Genomic DNA, 26,480 nt, shown 5'->3' on the forward strand with positions numbered 1-26,480 from the left:
TGAGACATTCTCCCAGTGTTGGGTTTTGATGTTATTATGGTGCCATGATGAATACATTTATAAATACGTCTTTGTGCAAATAAGCATATATCCTAGAATTGAAACTAGAAAATCAGAAAGTAAACTTTTACTTGTTTTGCATACTCCAAAGGATACAAAAATTTATATCCCCATAAGCAGTATATATGAGTACTTATTTCCCCAAACCCTTCATAAAACTGATTATTCTTAACCTTTAAAAAATGTTTGTATTGTGAGTAAAAAATCTTATCCTTTTTATTGGCATTTTTTGAATGAATGGAGTGTCTTTTCATTTTAGTGGCAATTTGCATTTTATTATCACATATTTATTATGCATGCCCATTTACTCCCTTTGCTCACCTTCCTATTTGTGGTTTGTATTTTTCTTACTGCTTTGTGGGAGTTTATACAGTCTGGATATTAGTCAACTACTTTTTTTTCCAGTCTGTCACTCTGCCTTTAATTGTTTTTTTTGTTTTTTGTTTTGTTTGTTTGTTTTTGTTTTTTTGAGAAAGAGTCTCACTCTGTCATCCAGGCTGGAGTGCAGTGGTGCTATCTTGGTTCACTGTAACCTCTGCCTCCTGGGTTCAAGAGATTCTCCTGCTTCAGCCTCCTGAGTAGCTGGGATTACAGGCGCTCGCCACCACGCCTGGCTAATTTTTGTATTTTTAGTAGAGATGAGGTTTCACCATGTTGGCCAGGCTAGTCTCGAACTCCTGACCTTGGGTGATCCGCCCACTTTGGCCTCCCAAAGTGCTGGGATTACAGGTGTGAGCCACCGTGCCCAGCCCTTTAATTCTAATTCTAAGGTCTCTTGTCACTAATACATATTTAATATTTAGTAACAAATCTACTGTTTCCTTTATGGCTTTGGTGAATTTTATCTTGCTTTAGAGGCCATCTCCATTTATGTTAAAATATGCTTTGGTAGAGTATTCTAATACTTTTAAGGGTTTATTTTTGCATTTAGCTTTTTATCCCAGCTGGAGTTTATTTGGTGATTAATATGAGGTAGGTATCTGCTTTCAGTTTTCTTTTTTAAATGCAGAACTAATTGACCCAACAGGATTACTGAACAGACTAACCTTCTCTCAGTGTTTTCATGAGCGAAGTTTTCACAATGCCAGGTAGGGGTGTGTGTGGGGGTGTGTGTGTGGGGGGGGGGTGTGTGTGTGTGTGAGTGTGTTTCTGGACTTCATTCTGATCCACTGATCTATTTGCATACTCCTGGTTAATACCACACTGCTTAATTACTAGCTCTTCATAGTCTGTTTTGATATTTGATAGAGCATGTTTCCCTCATTATTTTTCAATTCAGTTATTATATATTTTCCAACAATTTCTCTTCCAACAGAAATTGGCATCAGTTTGTCAAGGAACCTTGTTAAAGTTTTAATTATGGTGGCCTCTATTTTAACGGTTAATTAGAAAATATTGTTGCTGTATTAAATCTCCATATTTAGGAAGTATGCATCTTAGAGAAGTTGGGTCTTCTATTATGTTCTTCAGTTTTATGGACTTTCATATCGATTTTGTATGTGTCCTAGTATGTATTCCCAGATATGTCCTACGTATTCCCAGATATTTCAACATTTGGAGGTCACTGTGAAGGGGATCTCTTCTTACTCACTACATTTTCTGATTGATTACAGCTGACATATAGAAGCGCTATTGATTTCTGTATAAGGAACTTGCTTCAAGTAATGCACTTTATAGTACTCTCTGTTCAGTTCCAATACATTTTCTTTGATTATTCTCAATTTCCTACGTAGGCAATCTTACTGCCTTTAAAAAATTACACTTTTTTCTCTGTTTCCAGAACGTATGCCTTTTATTTGACTTTAAAGCATTGGCTAGAACATCCAAAACAAGGGTGAATAACGGGAGTGATAGTAGGTGCTCCTGTCTTGTTCCTGACTTTAGTGGGAACATTTCAAATGATTTTACTACTAAATATGATACTTACTGAAGATTTCTGATCAATATCCTTTATCAGTTAAAAAAGTTTCTATTTGGAAGCTAAGAATTTTATATCAGAAAAGGGTGTTGATATTTATTAAATGCTTTTTCAGTATAACATTTTTTTTTTTATTCTTTGATCTGTTAGGCAGTGAATTATATTAATAGATTTCCTAATGTCAAGCCATCACGGTATTGCTGGGATAAACCTATTCATAATGTGTAATGAATTCAATTCCTTCACCTTTAGATTTTTGCATCTATGTTCATAAGTGAATCTTGATATAATTTTGTTTTATTGTATTGCCTTATCTTGTTTAGGTATCAGGGTTATGCCAGCCTTGAAGAATAAAATATTGTTCTATGGTCTTGAATAGTTTATAAAACACAAATTATCTGCATCTTAAGTTTAGGTAAAACATGTCTAGAAAATCTGGTTCTGAAGACATTTATAGAGCTAGATCTTACATTTCATTTTATAGTTCCTTATTGATTAATGGTAAATTGAAGTTTCCCACCTTCTCTTAAATGAATTTTGTTCATATACATTTTACAAATCCATTTCATATGGAGTTTTTATGTTAATGTTTTAATTTTAAAATATATATATAATACCTATTACTGGTGTTGAGTTCATTTTGCTTAACTATAAATGTTTAATTTTTTTCTTTTTCTGGTAATGCTTTATTGAGAATATAGAACTGTGTGGTCCAATACAGTAGCCACATGCGGCTATTTAAACTTATGTTAATTAAAATTAATTAAAGTTTGAAATTCAGTTCAGTTGCACTAGCCATATTTCACATTCTCAACATCCTTATGTGGTGAGTGTGGATTATCAGATGGTATAATTACACAACATTTTCATCATTGTGGAAAGTTCTATTGGGCAGCAAAGTAGAGGATCTAAATTTTCCTCCTAGTGGCATTTTGTTGTACCCCACAAATTTTTATACGTAGTGAGTTCATGTTCATTCACTGCTAATTAGTTTATAATTTCAGTTGATAGTTCCATTTTAATCTAAGACTTTCATTAAACACCTATATAAAGGTGTTTTTAATTTTCAAGGCAATAGTATGTTTGGTTTTTTTTTTTTTTGACTATTTGTTAGTTGCTCATTTCTTATTTCAGTGCACTGTCAACAATGAATGTGTCCTGCATGATATCTACTTTTTAAAATTTGTTGACATTTTCTTTATAGCCTAATACACAGTTTTTGTTAATCATCCATGGGTACTTGAAAACAATGCCTATTTTCTGTTGTGCATAAAGTTCTATATATCTTTTAGAACAAAATTGTTAATTCTTTCTTTGCTTATATTAGGTCTACTTGATCTTTCAGTTTATGAAAGAAGAGTATCAAAATCTCCTTAATTATGGTTTTGTCAATCCATCAATTTCTCTAATCATAGGTTATATTTATAATTATGGGTTAAGTACATAAAGGTTCATGATAATGATATTATATATAACTATAATATTTAACAATATATGTGATCTATGTTTATACAGTATGTTATTAGTGTATATATACAGATGATTCTATATAGCAAATACTACTATATAAAATATACCTCCTTGCCCTTTAATGCTTTTCACCTCAAATTTTATTTTTCTGATATACAGCTTAGTTCTTCATACCCCCTTATTTTAAATTTTTCTTTATTATCTTTTCTGTGACTTTTGTAAATAGCTTTTAATTGAATTTACAGTTTTTACAATCTGATCTTTCAATTTTTAATGTATGAATTTAAGTACTTACATTACTGACATTAACTAGTGGACATTAACTTCATTAATGTAATGAATTAGCTAATATCAATTAATTGTGAACATTTACAATTTAATGTGAAATCACCTTATTCCTTTTCATTTATTATTTCAGGCTTCCTATTTACTGTATTTTTTTTTTTTTCCCCCATAGCTACTCTTAGGCTGATCAAATTTTCATTTTTCCATCTTGTTGCTCCTATAATGCTTTGGGAGTGAAATACCTAATTTTTGTACTTTAAGTGCTTAATTATCTTTTTATTTGGAATTAATTTGACTTACAGGAGAGTTGCAGAGAGGGTATGGTGAGTTCTCATAAACACCTGACTCAGCTTCCCCAAATATTAACATCTTACAATCATAGTATGTTTATCAAAACTAAGAAATTGTGAGGGGCTTTTTAACCATGAGAAAGAAAACCCTAAGAAATTAATATTAGCATAGTAGTATTAGCTAAACTACAGACTTTATTTGAATTTCACCAATTTTTCCACTGATAGCCTTTTTCTGTCCCAGGATCCCATCTGGATAATAGGTTGTACTTAGTCCTCGTGTCTCCTAGTTTCTTCTAATATGCAATGGTTTCTCAGTTTTTACTGGCTTTTGAGGAGTGCTGGTCAGGTATTTTGTAGAATGTCCCACTACTTGGATTTGTCTGACATTTTCTCATAATTAGACTGGGACTATAGATTTTGGGTAGAATGCCGTGGACATGAGCGCCCCCTTCTTATGGTGTCATATCAATGAGAGATTTCCAGGGAGGTTCATCTTGGTCGCTTGGTTAAGATGGTGTCTGCAAGGTTTCTCCACTGTTAAGTCACTTGTTTATCCTTTCCACATTCTTGTTTTCAGAAGGCAGTCACTAAGTCTGGCCACACTCAATGGAAAGGGACTAAAGTACCACCTCCTGGAGGGAGGAATATCAAACAATTGTGGAAGTACATTAAAACCATCACAGTAATTAATAAATATGTTAGTGGAGATGGTTTGAGGCTTTGCAAATATCCTATTTCTCCTGAAAGTTATACCCTCTGTTCCTGCCCTTCATTTGTGGATCTTGCCTGTAGCAATTATTACTATGACATTCCATTGGTGATTTTCTACTTCCTTCCATCTACATTTATGATTTGGAAATCTTATGTAAGGAGGATATGTTCCTTCTCCCTCATTTACTTATTTAGTCAATTGTTTATTTAAATCAGTAAGGACATATTTATTTTATTCTTAGGGTTACAATCCAATACTATCATTTATTTTGTTACTCAAATTACTCCACTTTGGCCACCAAAATTTCAGAAATACTTAATTATTAGTAAGTATACATAGCCATTTTCAATTAAGATGTACAGTTAATCTAAATCTACAGCCTCTCTCCAAACAAGGCAGCATCCTTAATATGTCTCCCTCCACCCCATATACTTCTCAAGCTATGACTATCTGGAATTTTAGTTCCAATCATTATTAAATATTTACATTTTTATTAACATTTACACTTAATTTTTTGTTTCTCTGATTCTTACAGTTTCTTGTATCTCATATTTGCTTCTTCTTTCTTGGATTCACTTTATTGAACTGCAGTACAGGCTCAGAAAATTATTTAAAGACTGTCTGATAGCATCAGAGTCCTACCAAGTCTGAAAACATCTTCATTGTGCTCTCACAATTCAGTGCAAGTTTTACCCAGCAAATACTTATAAGGTCAAAATCATTTTGTCTCTGAATTTTCCTTCTGGAATCCAAGTTGCTAATGAAAAGAATAAGCTGCTTTGTTCCTTTGGATGCTTTTCTCCTTTTTCCTCTGCATTCTGATAGTTTCTAGGCTGTGTTTAAGTATATACCTTATTCATCCTACTTGGCACCCAGTAGCTCTGAAAATTTCCTTCTCTTATTTCTTTATTTCCTTCTTTCTGTTGTCTTTGTCTCTCCTTGTAAATCTTCTATGAGATGCTGGATGTCTTAAATTGATCCTACATGCCTTGACTTCTCTCTCAGAGATTTCCTCATTTTCCAGATCACCAGCTTAGTCTTCAGTCCTTCTAAGTATTTTTTTATATAATTTCAATCCATTTAATGTGAATTACTAATTTCTAAGATTTTTTGGTAATTTTTCATAACCTGCTATTTTTAGGATGTGATATTCTCTCTACAGATACAAATTCAAATTTTGTAAGTTTTTTTTTTTCTATTCCTTTATGTCCTAGTTTATTCAAGCTGCCATAACAAAAGACTATAAACTGGGTGGCTTATAAACAACAGAATTTCTCAGCTCAGAGGTTGGGAAGTCCAAGATCACAGCACAGGCAGATTAAATGTCTGGTGATGGCACAATTTCTCATGCATAGATGGCAATTTATCTGTGTTCTCACATGGTGGAGAAGCAAGGGATCTTTCTTGGGCCTCTTTTATAAGGCACTAATCCCATTCACGAGGGCTCCTCTCTTATGACCTAATCACCTCCCAAAGACCCCACCTGTTAACGCCATTGCCTTAGCAGTTAAGATTTCAACATATGAATTCGGTAGAGGGCAAAAACATTCAGACTATAGCACCTTAAAAATCTGTCTCTTTAGTTGTTCAATCTGTGCATTTGTCTAGTTCTGTTAATGTCTGTCAATCCTTTGTTTCCAAACATAAATATGAATCAAGAACTAAGTGGATGTGAACAGGCAGTTTCTCCTGCAGCTGGGGTGGTGTTTCTCAGTGGAGGCCTCCTTTAATGGGACAATTGACTATGGGTTTGGTGAGCGTGAGCAGGATGAGTGAAAAAGCAAAGGCTGGAGAGCAAAGAGGCTGGTACCAGCTAATTGTCAAAATCAAGGTGGGTTCTACTCTGAAGACCAAGTATGTTAGTTTATTTTCCTCCTGGGAAGAACTGCCTTTCCTTTCCTCTTTCAGTTACAGAGGTCTGGAAATTACTCATACCAGGAGTCCTCATCTCATGTATAGTTCATTTTCTTTAAAGAATAGTTCCTGAGTTTTATCCTTAAGTTAAAGGCACCATTGCTCCTGCTTTAGTAGGAGTCAGCTGGGAGAGACAGGGTAAATCCAGGGGGCCAACCCGGCCTGGGAGTTCTGTACCCAGCTAATTCAAACCAGGTGAGCACCCTTTGGGCTACTTTCATCTTTGTTTCTGTCAACATTGAGCCTGGACTACCACTAAAATTGTTTTATCACTGCATTTCTTCTCTTTGTGTCTTTTAAGCTGTGGATTTTCTACTTTTGTTTTAGGTGCAATTGGACCCCATCTGCTTTCTAAATGTCACATTTTACTGTGGATTTTTTTTTAACATTCAGAGAGAAGTTGCTCTGTTCAAACCAAGATCCCATTAAGAACAATGCATTGCATTTGGTTATTATATCTCCTTGATCTTTTAATTTGGAATACCTGCCTTATTTTTCCATGATATTTACTTGAAGGAATCATCACATTTTCAAAACATCTGCTCTGGAGTTTGGGGTAGATGGGGAGGTTGACCTGTGTGCTCAATCATCATAAGCCAATCTCCTTCACCTGCAGTACCCTACTCTAAACAGGATACCAATTTAAACTCCTTAGCATGGTGTTTCATAGCCTGCTACCAACCTATTTCACCAACCTTATTTCCTTCTACTTCCCTCAATACTCTATATTCCAAGAACACAGCACAACACTTTTAAATGAGCTTTGAAATACGTAATTTCTACAGTAGAGAGCGTTGGGGCCCTACTAGTGTGTTTCCTTTTCATTTTATAAACACTCCTCATTTCCAGCAGCACATTAGGAGCAGCATGGGACTCTAAGCCTTTGTGATGCCTGTGAGCGCAGATTGTTTGCGAATCTCCACTACAGCATGTGATTTCTTCTATGCAAATATATTCTTTGTGAACCCGAAGCCAAACAATGAAACAGTCATTAACAAGTGATCACAACAGGAGCAATTATAGTTTTGTTTTTTAATTAACCTGATTAATTGAAGCAAATATGAATGCCCAAAAATAACCTATCTAGTACAATCGGGGTGTATGACCATATAATTGATCTTCCAAACTGAGGCACTTTTGAGAATGAAAGGAGATGCCATTAATAATTACACTAAAATAACACATATAAACTAGGGTGTCCTGGGATATAGTTTGTAAAACTTTCTATTAGTAAGGTTTATTTTTTCTTTTAAAATATCCTGCCACTTTATGTATCTGGTTAAATATGCTTGATGTTTATTCTCTCCATAGATATTTATTGAGCCCTTACTATAGGGCAGACACAGGGCTGGGTGCTAGGAGCACAAGGTGAACAAACAAGACAAGACAAGGTCCTTGCCCTCATGGGGCTTACATTCTAATAGCCCTTTTCTCTGCTGATAAGAAAGCACGGCATTCAATCCTTGGAATACAGGAAGAATAGAGTATGACCAGTTCTACTAAGGGTGTTATCCTTTTTCAACGGCTTGATGCAGTGGGAAGGGAGCAAAGCCATCTGAGGCAGACAGACCAGAGTCTTGTCACTTTGTTCAACTATTTACCAGTGGCTTTGAATAAGACACTTAAGTGATCCTCGTCTGAAGGATCAAAATACTTACGTTGCAAGATTGTTATGAGAAGTGTTTGTATAGTGCCCTGCAGGTGGTAGTTATTGCCATGTTTTTGCAAGTAATACCGAACCTGAGCACAAAGAACACAGAAAACGTCAAATCAACCTAGCAAGGGAGGGGCCAGGGGAGAGAGGAAAATGTGTCCATGCTGGGATGTGCACTGTTTGAATCACAGTGCTCAGGAAACAGGGCTTCCTGCAGAGCATAAGCTTTAAAATAACAGAAATCAACTGCCTAGCTTGAGCCTTTCCCTAGCTAGCACATGGCATTCTGACTGCACTATCCTCCCCTTAGAGGCCCAGTTCCAGTGTCTCCAGAATCTCTCGGCCTTTTGGGGAAAAAAAAAGTCAAGAAAGAGTTATGAAGGGCAGAACATGCATAGTGGGAAGTCGGGAGAAATCTGAGGGTAGGTAGGAAGATGATCTGGAAAGGGATGAGGAGAAACAAGCACCACTAACCCACCGTTCTGTGCAGGAGTCTGAAGTTTTTGCATAGTGTCTTGCACCACGGCACAGAGCGGGTATGACATAAAGCAGCTCTGGAAAGAACTGATTTGCTCTCTTGCCAAATGCTTCTTTCCCTGCCTTACAAAATCAGTGCCATAGCACACTTGGAATGTTAATGGACAAATCAGAACACTGCTCAAGTCCACTATTCCAGTTCCATAACTCAAATTAACAGAATAGTTTATAATCAACATAAATCTGAATATTTATTTAGTTTAAAATATCTTGTTGACAATGAAATATGAACACAGGCGATAAAAAAGATCTATTGACAAAAAGAAAAAGGAATAAATGTTTCTAGTATATTCTGCTTGGAAAACTGCCTTTTAGTACATCTAAGATTTTCACCTGCAAGCAGTAATTTGAACCAATGCTAGGCTTCGTTTGATGAAATATCTTTTTCTGTTTGAATTGCTTACTACACCTTTGTAAACAAAAGTAACATGTATTCACTGGGAAATACTAAAAAATTCAAAAAAGAAAATAAAGTGTAATTCCACCACTCAGGGTAAGCCCTATTAACACCTTGGTACATACCCTTTAAGTGTGGGTGGTTTTAATAACACGACATCATTGTCACCAAGACACTTCATCCACTGTTTCATTTCTGTGATCACAGTAACATGCAGGGCACTCTAGTCTCTACAATTTTTAAAACACTGGATTTCCATTTGCAATCTGTGGCAGGCTAAACCCTTAATTAGTAACAGCAGGTGCTGAAGTGCTTAAAGCAAATCACTCCTACATTTTAGTGAGTTGTTATTTATGTCACTCTTATCACCAGGAGCAGAGCAGCCCACAATCAGCAGCAGCTGCAGGGCTGAGGCTCTCATGGGGCAATTGCGGGCCTTCAGTTTCCTCAGGAGTCAAGGGATTTAAACAGCTCTATCTGGAGAAACTGAGCAAGCGGCTTTTCTCACAAAGGCACACAAAGGGGTCAGTTGGGGCTTCACACTCTCTTAAGGGGAGGAAACCACAATTATTTATGTTCTACTAGATAATCAGATATTTCATTCAGAATTCGTTTTGTGCAGCTTTGCCTAATCTTGCACCATAAAATACTATTTTTCCTTAGAGTTTAAATAGGTTCCTCCATCTTGAAAAATTAAGAAAACCTGTTAAACGGGTCCACTTCAAAGTGATCCTAATTTCATTTCAGAAAGCTTGCTCTTAAGAAGAGATGAAATTAAGTTTGCAGAGCATTCTAAGAGGTAATAAGACTACACTCAGCACAAAAGATTGCTCTCCTATTTATCAAGATGCGGAAAAGATGAAAGCCCCCCTCCCCAGCTGGCCTGGCTTTCTGGAGTGGGGAGGTTTCGCCTACACTTTCCTCCTAGTGGGGTAATCATCACCTTTCACTTTTATCGAAAACAGTTACAAAAGCGATTTTGTGCTTTGCTAAAGGGGCTGAAAAATAAGGTGCTTTCAAGAGAGGCCAGTGGGCTTTTTGATTTCCATGGAGGTGGCAAATGTGTGCAGAGCAGGTCCCCTTCCCACCACGGCTTTGGTTCCACACAAACTTGCCTGTTTGGGTGGAAGCTCCACGAAGGACACTTTGGGATGCCACGCCAGTGCCCAAACTGAAAATAAGCATGCCCAGCTGTGCAGAGACGGGAATGCAGGAAAACAACGCGCCTAAACAAACTTTCTTATATTAAAAATAAAAATCATCGTTCACATTTTTGTCCAGCCACCAGCCCCAGAGTGCCTACTAAATTGTGTTTCTAGGTAGCTAACTTTACAAGTGGCCTTCTGCTCGAAAAATAAGTTGGGGAAACATCAAGGGCTAAGATGTTTTTTTTTTTTTCAGTTGGAGAATTCACATTTATTGAGTAATTGATGTGATGCAATCTGCAATTTTTGGATTCCAGATAAGTTTCACTGAACATTTCATCAGTTACTGGGTTTTCTTTACAACACGATTCAGTTCTCTTTCTTCCCTGGCCTCCTCTCCTGAGATAAATCAGCCCCGTCCCCCAACCTCGGGCCCCAAGGGCCTGGTGGCACCCGGGGGCACCCTCGGAAGCCGGGTCCGCGCTTCCCCAGCTCGGGGCGCCGGGGGAGAGTGGACTCGCGCCCTGGAAGGGGCCCTTCCTGCTATCCGCTCCTCGCAGTTCCCCGAGAATGAGAGCTCCCCGGGCCGGGCTTTGAGGGCCGAGGGGACCACCGACCTAGAGCCCGCCCGCGAGGTTATAAACGCAGCTGCCTCCCCTTCCACAGCCTCTTACCTGGCCCGAGATCTGGCAGTGCTCCTGGCAGATAATTGAGGAAGCCATGGCCGCTGTGCACGTGCTGGGTCCTGGGGCAGCCTCCCAGCAGGAGGAGCTCCACAGCCGCTGCGTCCCGGGCCCGCCCCCTGCACTAATGGCTCCTGGCCGCAGCTGAGGGCGAGCACGCCCCGGGCGCCCTTAAAGTGGCCCTGTCGCCGGTTCTGGCGCGTGGGGGAGCAGCAGGCCGCTCTGAGGGGTCAACGCGGAACCCGGGTCGGGGGCCTGCCCGCGGGGGCTACTCAAGCTGTCCTGGGGGTACTTAGGAGACCGCGTCATTAGCTGACTGCGCACTCCAAGTCCCCTTCCCAGGGCAGCTCTCACGACACTAAGCCCCGCGTAGTCACTCCCACCGCGCCGCCTGGGGAGGCGGGAGGCAAGGCGTCACCTCAAGATGGTCTAAAAATTTTAAGAAGTCTTTTCTTACGGGCAGTCTTTCCAGTTTAAATGTTAGGAATTAGCAAACACTTGGGTTTGTTTTGCTCTTTTCTAAACAAACATAAACAGAGGATAGGGAAGGCGAGTACTTTTACGGTGCTTTCTTTCCAAACCACTAAGAAATTTAAAATGTTAGGCTGGGCGCGGTGGCTCACGCCTGTTAATCCTAGCACCTTGGGAGGCCGAGGCGGGTGGATCACTTGAGCTCAGTAGTTCGAGACCAGCCAAGCCAACATGGTGAAAACCCGTCTCTACTAAAAATACAAAAATTAGCCAGGCGTGGTGATGGGCACCTGTAATCCCAGCTATCTGGGAGGCTGAGGCACAAGAATCGCTTGAACCCGGACGGCGGAGGTTGCAGTGAGCCAAGATCGTCCACTGCACTCCAGCCTGGGCGACAGAGCGAGATTACGTCTCAAAAAAAAAAAAAAAAAAATTAAAAATATTAGAACCACTTCATTTTTGTGCTGTGATTTAACAAATACTGTCCCTATTTTCTCAACGGAAACAATGAGGCGATAAAATTTTCTCGTGACTGCTGCTATGTAAACCCCTCTACTCAACCTTTACTGAACATTTTACTGAGACCTATTGGGCGTCAGGACCCGCGGAGGATTCTTCCTCGGATGTGTCTTGACTACTGTGCCATGATTTTTCCAGTGCTGTAAGTGTGGTGGTTATTGTGGATGACTGCAGACTCTGGATCTCACTAGAGCATATAACACAGAGGAGCTCTACGGGCAACCATCTCTGCAGGCGGTCCCTGAGCAAGTCTCCTGGTTCCTGAGCAGCTGGTGCTGTGTCCTGGGGGTCCGATTTAGATCCCGGGGGCATGCAAAAATACAGCTGTGGTATTCTACAATTCTGATGGGAAGAAAAGGAGCAGATAAACTTCTGATGGGATCATTCTGCATTACTTTTGGAAGTGTACATGTCTTAATAGAGTGTAATAAATTTCACTTCTATTGCTTTTCCAATTAATCAGGAACTGACAGTATCCAGATCAACGTCTGTACGGGAAGTGGTTTGCTCACCAATATAAGACAAAGGTGAAGTCCTGCCCAGGCATTGGTGTAGGGTGTGAATTGAGGCAGCTTTGAGCATTTCGTCCTGAATGCGCAAGCACCAGAATTCCATTGCTCCAGAGGTCTAGACTAGCAAGTCTAATTCTAATAGACAAAGACAATGTTGAAAGGGAAACGGACTCATTGCTTTTAAGTAAAAAAATGCCCCTAAGATTATGTGAAAGGAAGTCATCACTACTGTGTTGAAGGAAGAAAAAAAAAGATAATAAACTTCTCCTGTATCTAGAATATGAATCCAAGCTTCCTAAGAATTAACTTAGATATTTTTGTTTCCAATCTCCTTTAAAAAAAAAAAAAAAAAAAAAAGTCAGGTGTAGTGGTGGCTCATGTCCATAATTCCAGCACTTTGGGAGGCCGAGCTGAGATCACTTGAGGTCACTAGTTCCTGAGAGACAGAAGGACACCCCCGTCTCTACAAAAACTAAAAAAAATTAGCCTGGCGTGGTGGCACACACCTGTGGTCCCAGCTACTCCAGAAGCTGTGGTGCGAGGACTGCTTGAGCTTGGGAGTTTGAGGCTGCAATGATCTGTGATTGCACCACTGCTCTCCAGGTTGGGGAACAGAGGGAGACCCTGTCTCACAAAACAAACAAACAAAAAACTTTCTTTGTAAACGAACAGACATCTACTCTAAAACAATGTCTCTTCCCAGGGAAGATTTTGCCCTCCAAGGGACATTTGGCAATGTCTGAAGACATTTTTCATTGTCATCACTGGTAGTGCACTAGTTTCTAGCTAGTACAGTTCAGGGATGCTGCTAAACATCCTACAATGCCCAGGACAGTGCTCTACAACAGAGAATTATGTGGCCCAAAATGACATTCGTGCTGAGGTTGAGAAACCCTACTATTAATATAACCCCTCCAAATTATAACATAGAGTGTAAGCCATTTCATGTCTTTGGCACCTTTCACATACTTGAATCTTGTGTAGTGGAAAGGAAAAGATGAGGTTTGGAGAAAAGGAAAAAATATTACACACACCAAAATGGCAAACTCAGTATTTCAAAGCCGGAACTGGTGTAAATTGTGTTGGTGGTTGCATGGGGAAAAGGAAAGGTCAGTTTTAATCCTGTCCTTTCCCTATTTAAAAATGTACAAGGGTTTCTCTGCTTATTACAATTAAGTCCCATTCCTCAGTGTGGCATTAGGGCCACATTACCTTATCCCATTCTGGCTTTCTAGACTTAGCTTCAAATCAAGTGACTAGATTAGTTTCTATTCCCTAGTAGTGTCCTGAGGTCCCCCCAAGAGTCCCCAGTATAAGATTTGCACAAGCAGATAGAGTAACTTCTTTCTTTGGAATTGTAGTATTGATAGGATAAGTCATCTGAAGCTAGAGGAGCCCCAGCTGCCTTAAAGAATAGCACTTGCCATCACAATACTGTGAGCACAGTTTATTGGTTTGGGAACTGCCCTGAATATAGCTTCTGATCCCTGCCAGCTGCTAATTCACTTATTCTTTGATTCTGAGCTCTGCCTGAAAAACATTTCCTGTCCCATTATCCCTGCATCAAAGAGGCTTCCACTTCTGCTGCGTGCATGCCTTCTTTCTGCCTCTCCCTCAGTCCTCCTAACCTGAAAGCACAGTTCTGACAGCTGCGTTGTCTGAGGTTTAGCACACCTGCTTACCCCTGAATGTTATACTTGTGCTTGCTTGGGTTTCTCCCACACAACGGGCTGACTCACACTTTTGTTTTGTGGTTAGTCTGAGAAGAGAACGGAAAATTTTCAAAGTAGTACTAATTCCATCTGCTAAAGATTTAATATTGATGTCCCCCCAAAATTCATATTTGAAATCTAGCCCCCAGGTAATAGTATTAAGAGGTAGGATCTTTGGAAGGTAATGAGTCATGGGGCAGGAGCCCTCATAAACTGGATTAGCGCCCTTGTAAAAGAAGCCCACGAGAGATCCCTCACCCCTTCTACCAGGTGAGGACACAGTGAGAAGATGCCATCTATGAACCAGGAAGTGGGCCCTCCCCAGATATTGAATCTGCTGCTGCCTTGATCTTGGACTTCACAGTCTCCAGAACTGTGAGAATAAATTTCTGTTGTTTATAAGCCACCCAGTATGTATTTTGTTATAGCACTTCAAATAGACTAACACCGTCTCACACCTCTGCTCAACAATTATGACTTGATTTTAGCAGCATGGTAAGGCAGAGACTGTTTATTAGATTTCATATCCTAGTATTTAGTATACATACAGAAGGTGATAATAAATACATGTTTTTCCCAATGAGTTTAGAACCATTGCCCTTAGGCAGTAACAAAGGTCAAAGAATAGTACCAACTTCTAATGATGCCCTGCATTAGACTGCAATAAGACTTGGCAGTTTTCTCATCATTCAGTATGTTCACTTTTTAAAACAGGACTTAGTTCTACTAAATCTGCCTCATTTTAACCACAAGTCTTTGCTAGGAAATGTAGAGCTAAACTAAAGTAACACTATAACCATGGAAGAGGGGCTGTGTCACACAAAGTCCACAGTGGGCCTGTGCAATCCCACATTGATTGATTTTGAGTGCATCCCCCCAGGGTAGTCATTGGTTATAGCCCTGTGGTCTGAGGAGATCACAAAGTTACAAATGAACTCTTTTACCTTTAGCCACAGTGACAGCCAACTGCGGCTGTAGGAAGTCATGAGGAATTTCTTTAGCACAAAAATGTCAGGCTACCTTAAAGGAGGGAAGCTTCTTGTTTGTAAAGGTGAGGGATAAGCGGGAGTAGAAAAAATGTCATTCACACTTTGCTTGTGAATATGTGATGTATACCAATATGGTTTACAAGTCAGCTGAGAGGCCTGGCATAGGTGGCTCACACTTGTAATCCAAACACTTTGGGAGTCCAAGCCAGGAGGAATGCTTGAGGCCAGGAGTTCAAGACTAGCCTGGGCAACATGGCAAAATATCATTTCTACCAAAAATTAAAAAAAAGAAAATTAGGTGTGGTGGCACACACCTGAGAGGCTGAGCCCAGGAATTTCAGGCTGCAGTGAGCTATGATCATGCAACTGCACTCAATCCTGGGAAACACAGCAAGACCTTGTCTCAAAAAAAAAAAAAAAAAAAAAAGGTTATCTAAAGTAATTTTAATTTTTTTATTTTGAAAATTTCATATATACCCGAGTATATTTATTACATATGTATCATTTAAAGTATAATAATATGCATGTGTATGTACCTACCACTCAGCCTAACAGACACTATCAATAATTTTAAAATACCTTATGTGTGTCTCATTCACATTTCCCCCTGTCTCCCCAGATATAAATACTATTTTGTTATTTATTTAGTTTTACTTCTTTTCACTGCTGAAACCAGAATGGATCGTGATGTGTGAGAGAAAGAAACCTTTGTGTTAAGTCTCTAAAGTCTGAGTTATTTTTTATAGTCATAATAGAGAGATTAATAACTTGAATTTAGGTGCTGCCTTAACAAAATACTAATATGTGTGGCATTAACTTAGCAGGTCTGCAGTGAGAGGTACAGAAACAAATATGGGAGGTTGGGAGCCTGGGATCCCTGTTATGCCATAGCAGACCAAGTGCTTACTAAGACTGTAGGTCAAAGGAAGGATGTTGGGAAAACAACGAATAATAATGTGTTAATATGGTTTGGCTATGTCCCTACCCAAATCTCATCTTGAATTGTAGTTCCCATAATCCCCACATGTCTGGGAGGGACCTGGTGGGGAGTAATTGAATCATGGGGGAGGTTACCCCCATGCTGCTGTTCTCATGATAGTGAGTTCTCATAAGATCTGATGGTTTTATAAGTGGCTTTTCCCACTTTTGCTTGGCACTTTTCTTTCTTGCTGCCATGTGAAGAAGGACGTGTTTACCTCCCCTTCTGCCATGATTTTAAGTTTTCAAAGGCCTCCCCAGCCATGCTGGAACTGTGAGTCAATTAAACCTCTTTCCTTTATAAATTACCCAGTCTCAGGTATGTCCTTATTAGCAGCATGAGAATGGACTACTAAATGTGTACTAAATGTTACTGGCTGCCTTTGGTAAGAGCGAATAAATTGATGAGCTTGCAATATAGCTAACTAGTTCGTAAGGAGAAATAAAAGGGAATAGAGAGAGTCTAGGAAAGAATCTAGAAATTTGGGGCATTGAAGGGCATTAAAGAGTTGGAAAGGCCAACTATTTCTAGATCCCAAAAAGAAAGAGATAAGTCTGAGAAAAGTCTTGAGCCACAAAAGGCCACTAATACTCAGCCTTGTGGCAAGGATTGGATTATGGATAGGTGTTAACTTCACATCACCTTAATCGATTAAATAACCTGCATGGTAGCTGCCACTAGGCAGAGAGAGGTATGGGCCAAAGAAAAAAATCATGCTCTGAAATTATATTATACATAGAACTGGCTACTATTTTGATGGAGTTTATATAAGCTAGGACTAAAAAGCCTTTGAACTGTAAAATCACCTTTAGACACCGAATTTTGTTCAAACAGAGTATGAGCTCTGAAAGATATGCATCCCCAATAGAGGGCATAACCTCATCATCCACTTTGAATGTGGGCAAGAAGATGAAAAAGGAAGAAACTCCCATGGACTGGAGCCAGAGGCTACTGAGAAAAAATGGACAAGAACATTCCTCCCAAGAGCAGAGTCAGAGCCTAAGAAAGGAACCAGCCCCATTCCCAGTGAAGAGGGCTTTCACCATATCTTCCCAATGGGATTTTATAAATGTTGTGGATGAGTGATGCTGTGCGTTCTTCCTCATCTGAGCAAAGGTTATTATGGGCATCCTTCCATGCTCACACACTGACTGCTACATTCCACAGTTGTTTGGACCCAGCAAGTATTTGCCTATCAGATTTTACAGTATTTGTACTAAGGCTTGAAAGAACAGCATCCTAGAAAGACATTGATGGAAATGCAAAAAGATTGTTCAGTTAAAAAAAAAATCATTGTTTTAGTTACGTTCAGCAGACTTGAAAATATACCAAGTTAGAATCAATTTTAAAATATCAATTGAGATTCAAGAACCTGATTCAGTGATACAGCAGGCCAGGAGCTATCACCATCAATGAATAGCTGAATTTCTCTCTCACGTAGTTGCCAAGAAAGATATTATCTACTGAAGAAAACCTAAATACCTGTAAGTCTTACTAAAAATATTGTTTGACACAATACAAGTGAGCATAGGCTGATTGCTTCAACCAGTAAAACCTAAATCTCAGTGTCTTAATACACACAGAAACATACAAAAGGATTTCCTTTTCCCTCACATAAAAATCAAACGAGGATTAACAAAGTGAGAGGAATGGATGTGCTACATGAAGTGATTCGGGGACCCAATTTTCTTCTACTTTGTGGATCTGCTATCCCTGAGGCCTTGGAATTTGCTTTTAGACCCTCTATATCCACCCATAACACAATTTTTTTTTTTTTTTTAAAAAAAGCACAAACGAGAAGGATCACCTGGAAGGTTTTAATGGACTAGTCACAGAAACGACATGTATCACTTATGTCTAGGTTATATTGGCCTGAAGTCAGTCGCAGGGTCACACCTAGGTGCACACAGTGTTTCACACCCCTATCTCTAAACACAGTAGCATACATACCACACACTACTAAACAGTGTTTCATGCATATATCACTAAGCAAAGAAGTATGTGTGCACCATCACACACTGGCAAACAAAGTGTTTAACACATACAAAATGTAGCCTAGTTCTGTGTCCCATAGAAAAAGAAAACAGTTTGGTGAGTGCATAGCAACAGTCTTTGCCACAGTCCATCAATTTGATCACCAAATAAATACCTTTTGCTCTTTTTTCCCAGAATATACTTACCTCCTCGCCAAGGTAAGACAAAGCCCCATCCAGTCATTTTATCCAGTGCAAATTTCAGTGATTAAGGTGAGAAAAATATATTTAGGTGATAACATAAAAAAAAGTTACAGATGCACAGCAAAATGGATTTTTATATTAGATTTTAAAATATTTTCTTTGCTTTTATCTTAATGCTTTATCCTTTACTTCTGGCTTTGAGAGTAACAGGGGAAAGATTTAGCTTCTTACTGTGAAGAAACAGAAAACTAGACAAAAATATATGAAACAACTACAGATATTGACATGCACCTTAAGACTATGACCCCTGAGAGGAATGAAGTGAGGTCCATCCATCATTCTAGATTTCTACCTGCAGGTACAGATCTCAGAGCAGGGTAGGGGATCCCAAACAAAGCATGGTGGTTTCATGTAGTTGAGAAGACAGAGGCTGGAGTTCAGGGAGGCTGAAGTGGCTGAAGTTGCAGAGCAGAGTACCAGAGAGCTAACAGATACGTAAAAACAGAATTCCAGAAATCTGCGTAGGAGCCCCTTGAGAGTTGGCTGGATATTAAGACATGTAAGCCTAGAGTAAAACTCTACGAGGTCAAGCAGAGTGCCACACAAGCCTGTGAGGGGCATCTGAGGTCCAACTAGCCAGAGTTGAGTGTCCCAGCTGATCACTCACAGAATTTTCTAGTGATCCCACAATAGCTATGCCTTAGAAATGGTGCTAAACTCTCTGTGGGGCGAAGGTCACTCTATACTTACCCTAACAAAGGCTTGAAAAGAAGAAACTGAACTGCAATTAATTTAACTGCCTATAAGAATAAATCTATAACCAACAATGTGAAATCATCAATGCCTGGCATCTAATATAAAATTAGTAGATATTACAAGAAGCAGAAAATGAGACCTGAAACCAGGAGAAAAATCAGTCACCAGAAACAGACTGAGAAATGAAAAAGATACTGTAATTAGCAAATAAGTATGCTAAAAGTCATTATATGCCTATCTAATTACTTAAAGGAAAACATAAATACAGTGACAGAAGATATAAAAAAAGAACCAAAAGGAACAATATCAAGTGGTTTACAACAGGCTGTAATTAAAGTCCCAGGAGGACAGGAAAGGGCAGAAAAATAATACAAAAATAGCCCCAAATTTTCCACATTTGATGAAAACTACAGATATAAGCTCACTGAACACCATGCAATATAAACACAAAACCACCCTAATAAAACTGATTTTTGTTAGTTATTAGCTAATGGCAAAACGTTTTTGAAAGCTCATATTTATAGTCTATATGTATACAACCTATATGGTGTAATCAACATACATTTTAGGGAGTTATTTTTGTCTCATGTTTTGTTGTGTGATAAATGAGCAGGGAATTACAGAATCTTAGTATCAGAAGGCACACTGACAGCAACCAAATACACACCTCCACCACTGCAGGAATCCTTCGTATACTATTCCTGAGGAATGGTCACCTAATCTCTGCTTAAACAATTTCAACGATGATAAACTTACGACTGGGTAGTTCTCCAGATAGTAATATTTTCTGTATTTCTGTAGCTGAGTTGGCAAATTGCTTTAATAAAGTTAAATGAACTCTATAAATTCAAGATTTTTCTAATTTATAGTCAGATTAATTGAATGTTAACCTGTAAAAATAATGCCCTACTGTCAAATATATGATATGAGCTCATATTTATGTAGTGCTTTATTATCTTAAAGGTACTTTTTCATAACTCAATTATATGTAGTGATTTCAATACCAGTTTTTAATATTCTTGTATACTCTGCCCTTTTTAAATACCAAAATCCCAGCGCTGTTGTTACAATTTGGTTATTCTGATATTTAAAATCAACAATCTAAATTTTTTACATATTAAATTAGTATCTATAACTCAATTACTTCATTTATGAACAAAATTAATAAAATATACATAGTATAGAAGTCTAGACAGGTCCTCACCTGTGCACACAGCAAAAAGCAATCAAATAGTGTTACTGATAAGCTTCTGTTGCAAGAATAATTCTTAGTCCCAAATAAGTAATTTATTATCCAGTAGAATATGAAAATAATAGTACTAAAATTGATATAGGTAACTCTGCTTTGGAATCTCCTATACATGATAAAACTAATTAAGATGAAGAAAAGGTAGAAATAATTTATTTGAAATCAATACTATACAGCTCTTTATAAATTTTTTAAAAATCCAGCGACAGTCAAAAATCAAAAGGTGTTTTATAAATATCTCTACAAGGTCATTAGGTAAAAAAATTAGATTATTTAAATTTAAATAAGCCAAAGGAAATTTTGGGAATTAGCATATAATGCTGTCATCATTATTGTTTTGACATCTTGGTTGGAAAATTCTCCCAAATAGCTATTTTCTATTCAACATAGTAGTGGAAGTGCTAGCCAGAGCAATCAGACAAGAGAAAGAAAAAAAAAAAGGCATCTACATAGGAAAAGAATTCAAACTATCTCTCTTCAAGGATAATATGACCCTATACATAGAAAACCCTACAGACTCTGCCAAAAGGGTCCTGGAATTGATAAACAACTTTGGTAAAGTTTCAGGATAAAAAATCAATGTATAAAAAATCAGTAACATTTCTATACAGCAATAACATTGAAGCTAAGAGCCAAATCGAGAATGCAATCCAATCTACAATAGCCACATACACAAAGACATACACAAAAACCCCTAGGAATACATCTAACCAAGGAGGTGAAAGATCTCTATAAGGAGAACTACAAAACACTGCCAAAAGAAATCAGACGACATAAACAAATTTAAAAACATTTCATGTTCATAGGGTGGAAGAATCAATATTGTTAAAATAGCCATACTGCCCAAAGCAATCTACAGATTCAATGCTATTCCTATCAAACTACTAACATCATTTTTTCACAGAACTAGAAAAACTATTCTAAAATTCATGTGGAAGTAAAAAAGAGCCCTAATAGCCAGAGCAATCTTAATCAAAAAGGAAAAAGCCAGAGGCAACACATTACCAGACTTCAAACTATACTGTAAAGCTATAGTAATCAAAACAGCATGGTACTGGCACAAAAACAGACACATAGACCAATGGAACAGAATAAAAAACCCAGGAAAAAAAAGCCACACAATCATTAAAAAGTCAGGAAACAACAGGTGCTGGAGAGGATGTGGAGAAATAGGAACACTTTTACACTGTTGGTGGGACTGTAAACTAGTTCAACCCTTGTGGAAGTCAGTGTGGCGATTCCTCAGGGATCTAGAACTAGAAATTCCATTTGACCCAGCCATCCCATTACTGGGTATATACCCAAAGGACTATAAATCATGCTGCTATAAAGACACATGCACACGTATGTTTATTGCTGCATTATTCACAATAGCAAAGACTTGGAACCAACCCAAATGTCCAACAATGATAGACTGGATTAAGAAAATGTGGCACATATACACCATGGAATACTATGCAGCCATAAAAAATGATGAGTTCACGTCCTTTGTAGGGACATGGATGAAATTGGAAATCATCATTCTCAGTAAACTATCGCAAGAACAAAAAACCAAACACCGCATATTCTCACTCATAGGTGGGAATTGAACAATGAGAACACATGGACACAGGAAGGGGAACATCACACTTCGGGGACTGTTGTGGGGTGGGGGGAGGGGGGAGGGATAGCATTGGGAGATATACCTAATGCTAGATGACGAGTTGGTGGGTGCAGCACACCAGCATGGCACATGTATACATATGTAACTTACTTGCACGTTGCGCACATGTACCATAGAGCCTAAAGTATAATAATAATAATAATAATAATAATAAAAAAAAAAGCAAAAAAAAAAAAAAAGCCACATACCTACAGCCATCTGATCTTCAACAAAGTCAACAAAAATAGGCAATAAGGAAAGGACTTCCTATTCAACAAATGGTGCTGGAATAGCTGGCTAGCCATATACAGAAGGATGAAACTGGACCCCTACCTTTCACCATATGCAAAAATTACCTCAAGATGAATTAAAGATTTAAGTGTAAGCCCTCAAACTATAAGAATCCTAGAAGAAAACCTAGAAAACACTTTTTTTTTTTTTTTTTTTGAGACAGGGTTTCATTCTGTTGCCTAGCCTGAAGTGTAGTGGCATGATCACAGCTCACTGCAGCCTTGACTTGCCAGGCTCAAGTGATCCTCCCACCTCAGCCTCCCAAGCAGCTGAGACCATAGGTGTGTAACAGCATGCCTCGCTAATTTTTTTACTTTTTGTAGAGATGGCAGTCTCACTATGTTGCCCAGGCTGGTCTCAAACTCCTGGGCTCAAGCAATCCTCATGCCTTGGCCTTCCAAAGTGTTGGGATTACAGGCATGAACTACTAGGCCTGGCCCCTGGAAACACCATTCTGGATGTTGGCCTTGCGAAAGAATTTATGACTAAGTCTCAAAAGCAATTGCAACCAAAACAAAAACAGACAAATGGGACCTAATTAAAGAGCTTACGCACAGCAAAAGAAACTAGCAACAGAGTAAACAGAAAACCTACCGAATGGGAGAAAATATCCATGAACTATGCATCTGACAAAGGTCTAATATCCAGAATCTATAAGAAACTGAAACAACTCAGCAAGCAAAAAATAACCCCATTAAAAAAAACGGGCAAAAGACATGAACAGACACTTATCAAAAGAAGACATACAAGTGGCCAACAAGCATGAAAAAAATGCTCTACATCACTAATCATCAGAGAAATGCAAATCAAAACCACCGTAAGATACCATCTAACACCAGTCTGAATGGCTATTATTGAAAAGTCAAAAAGCAACAGATGCTGGTGAGGCTGTGGAGAAAAGGGAACACTTAGACACTGTTGGTGGGAATGTGAATTAGTTCAGCCACTGTGGAAAGCAGTCTGAAGATTTCTTAAAGAACTTAAAACTACCATTTGACCCAGCAATCTTATTACTGGGTATACATCCAAAAGAAAACAAATCTTTCTACTAAAAAGACAGATGCACTTGCATGCTCATCGCAGTGCTATTCACAATAGTAAAGACACAGAATCAGCCTAGGTGCCCACCGACAGTGGACTGAATAAGGAAAATGTGCTACATATACACCAGTAGTTCCCAACCCTTTTGACACCAAGGGCTGGTTTCATGGAAAACAATTTTTCCACGGACTGTATTGTGGGGAGGGGATGGTTTTGGGATGAAACTGTTCCACCTCAGATTAATCATTAGTTAAATTCTCATCTGGCATTAGATTCTCATAAGGAATATGCAACCTAGATCTTCCACATGCACAGTTCACAAGAGTTCGTGCTCCTATGAGGATTTAATGCTGCTGGTAATCTGACAGGAGGTGGAGTTCAGGTGGTAATGCTTGCTCCCCTACAGCTCACCTCCTGCTAGGCAGCCCAGTTCCTAACAGGCCATGGATGGGTAACAGTCCACGGCCAGAGGCTGGGGACTCCTGATATACACCATGGAATACTACACGTCATAAAAGAAATGATCAATCATGTCCTTTGTAACAATATGGATGCAGCTGGAGGCCATTTTCCTATGCAAATTAACACAGGAGCAGGAAACCAAATACTGCATGTTCTCGCTTACAAGTGATAGCCAAACACTGGGTACTCATGGACATAAAGACAGCAACAACAGACACTGGGGACCACTAGAGGGTGGAGGAAGAAAGGAGAGCAAACATTGACAAACAACTGTTGGCTACTATGCTCAGTCCCTGGGTGATGGAATTATTTGTGCCCCAAATCTCAGCATTACACAATATACCAGGATAGCAAACCTGCACAGGTACCCCCGAATCTAAAATAAAAATTGAAATAAATAACAACGAAGAAAAAATAAAATCCTTATCTCTCACTGTAAAAAAGTAAAAATAAAAAGACCAACGTGAAGTCAGCTTGAGGAGAGTTGGAAGAAGTTTCATTCAGTTTGAGAGATGGAGCCACACTAAACCCGCAGAGTGGGTCCCAATCTTTTCTGCACAATTTCCTGGGGTAGGCTTAAAGAAACACACACGAGATCACAATCCTGGGGGTGGTGCACATGTCTGAGTATTTTACTTTTAGCTCTTCAGGTGAGTCTGACACACAGCCAAGGTTGAGGACCCATGTAAGCAGGCGGGCCAGAGTGCTTTTTATCTGAGGCATGTCCTGTTCTCTGGTCCAGCCACATCTGCAGCACTGAAACCCAATGTCTCCAAGCAGCTGACCTCTAAAGGGTCCAATTCTTCTTTTAAGAGGAGGCTGTTTGAAGCGATGTGAATAGAACATGAATAAGGACAGAGAAGGTACAAATATGCTAATAAAGCAGATGTTCCAACCAGTTTATTGTATTTTTACACACACAAACACACACATATACACAAAAATAAATAAATAAAAGTAAGCTCTATACCCAGTAATAGCACTAGTGATGATGCACTTTTGTATTTTTAGGATCATATTTTTGAGAAAGACCAAATAATATTTCATTAACATTTATCTACTAATTAATATTAAAATGTTAATGTATATTTAACATTTTTTACAACAACTTTACTGAGGTATAAATCACAAAACATACAATTAACCCACTTAGAGTATACAATAGTTTTCATTATTTTCACAGAGTTGTGCAACTGTCACTGCAATCAATTTTAGAACATTTTCATCAGCCCAAAAAGGAATCCTGTACCTATTAGCAGCCATTCTCCATCACCGACCTTCCCCCAACCCTCAGCAACTATTGATCTATTTTCTCTCTATGGATTTGCCTATTTTGGACATTTCATACAAATGGAATTATGCAATATATGGTCTTTTGTTATTCCATTATTTCACTTAGGATAATGTTTCCAAGGTTTACCCATGTTGTAGCATATATCAGCATTTCATTCCTTTCTACTGCCAAATAATATCCATTGTTGGAATATACTACATTTTATTTACCCAATCATCAGCTGATGAACATTTGGGTTGTTTCAACTTCTTGGCTATTTGAATAATGGTGCCACAAACCTTCCTGTACATGTTTTTACGTGGACATAGGTTTCCATTTTTCCTGGGCATATACCGAAGAGACTTGCTGTGTCATATAGTAACTCTATGTTTAACCTTTTGAGGAACTGACAGTTTTCCAAAGTGGCTGTATCACTTTATATCCCCACCAGCAACATATGAGGGTTCCAGGTTCTTCACACTCAGGTCAATACTCATGATCTGTCTTTTTTATTATGGCAATATTTGTTTTTAAAAATGGTATGTCTTGATATTTTGTAATACATTTAGATATCTTAAATTTTTTAATATATATTGTTTTACTGATGGTTTTGCTTTATGAATTCTAAACTTTCCAATGAAAGAAAACAACTACTGAAGTCAATACATATTTGAGTATCAAAGATCCTAAACTCTCATTTTTGCTGTGGTTATTGCAACAAATAATTAGTTTTTTTTTTCTTTTTCTTTGAGACAGGGTCTTACTCTGTTGCCCAGGCTGGAGTGCAGTGGCTCATTGCAGCCTCAACCTCCTGGCCTGGCTCAAGTGATGCTCCCACCTCAGCCTTCTGAGTACTAGGCTACAGGCACGTGTCACTACAACTGGTTAATTTTTGTATTTTTTGTAGAGATGGGGTTTTGCCATGTTGCTCAGGCTGGTCTGGAACTCCTGGGCTCAAGCAATTCACCCGCCTCATCCTCCCAAAGTGACAGGAGGTGTGAGCAACCATGCCCAGCCAGTAATTGCATTTTCTTTATGACAAAATTATTTTCAGAGCTTAGAACTGGATAAAACTTTTTCTCTACTTGTATATTCCTTCTACAAAGGAAAGCAGTCATTGCTTCTTTGCACTGACTGGTAGAAAGCTTAAAACTAAAACTTTTCTTGGTTGGAAATTCTTGCTAAATTTTAATTTTAATTTTCATCTTTTACCTTGTAGGTATTTTTTGATACCTCTACATTAGTAAAAGCGAATCCACATCCCTTCTAGTGGGAAAGAGACTATAAAGAAGTAAAGAAATAAATATGTGGTAAGTACCCCTGATCTGCACAGCAACCT

General features: G+C 38.6%; 1 protein-coding gene across 5 annotated transcripts in view; it reads right to left on the reverse strand.

The window, feature by feature from the left end:
• The window catches only part of CCDC169 (coiled-coil domain containing 169), a 97,232-nt gene that overhangs the window by 1,581 nt on the left and 69,171 nt on the right, over positions 1-26,480 (reverse strand). For 3 of the 5 annotated variants that reach the window (XM_054528919.2, XM_054528916.2, XM_054528920.2), the window contains one exon: positions 24,473-24,687. The exons of 1 other annotated variant lie outside the window; for it this stretch is intronic. In XM_054528919.2, the coding sequence (XP_054384894.2) occupies positions 24,579-24,687 (109 nt within the window). In that variant the 3' untranslated portion in view covers positions 24,473-24,578. Of the gene's footprint in view, positions 1-24,472; positions 24,688-26,480 lie in introns of those variants that run through there. One more of the 5 variants, XR_008512599.2, reaches the window with a different exon arrangement.

This window comes from Pongo abelii, chromosome 14 (assembly GCF_028885655.2).
Source record: "Pongo abelii isolate AG06213 chromosome 14, NHGRI_mPonAbe1-v2.0_pri, whole genome shotgun sequence".
NCBI lineage: Eukaryota > Metazoa > Chordata > Mammalia > Primates > Hominidae > Pongo > Pongo abelii.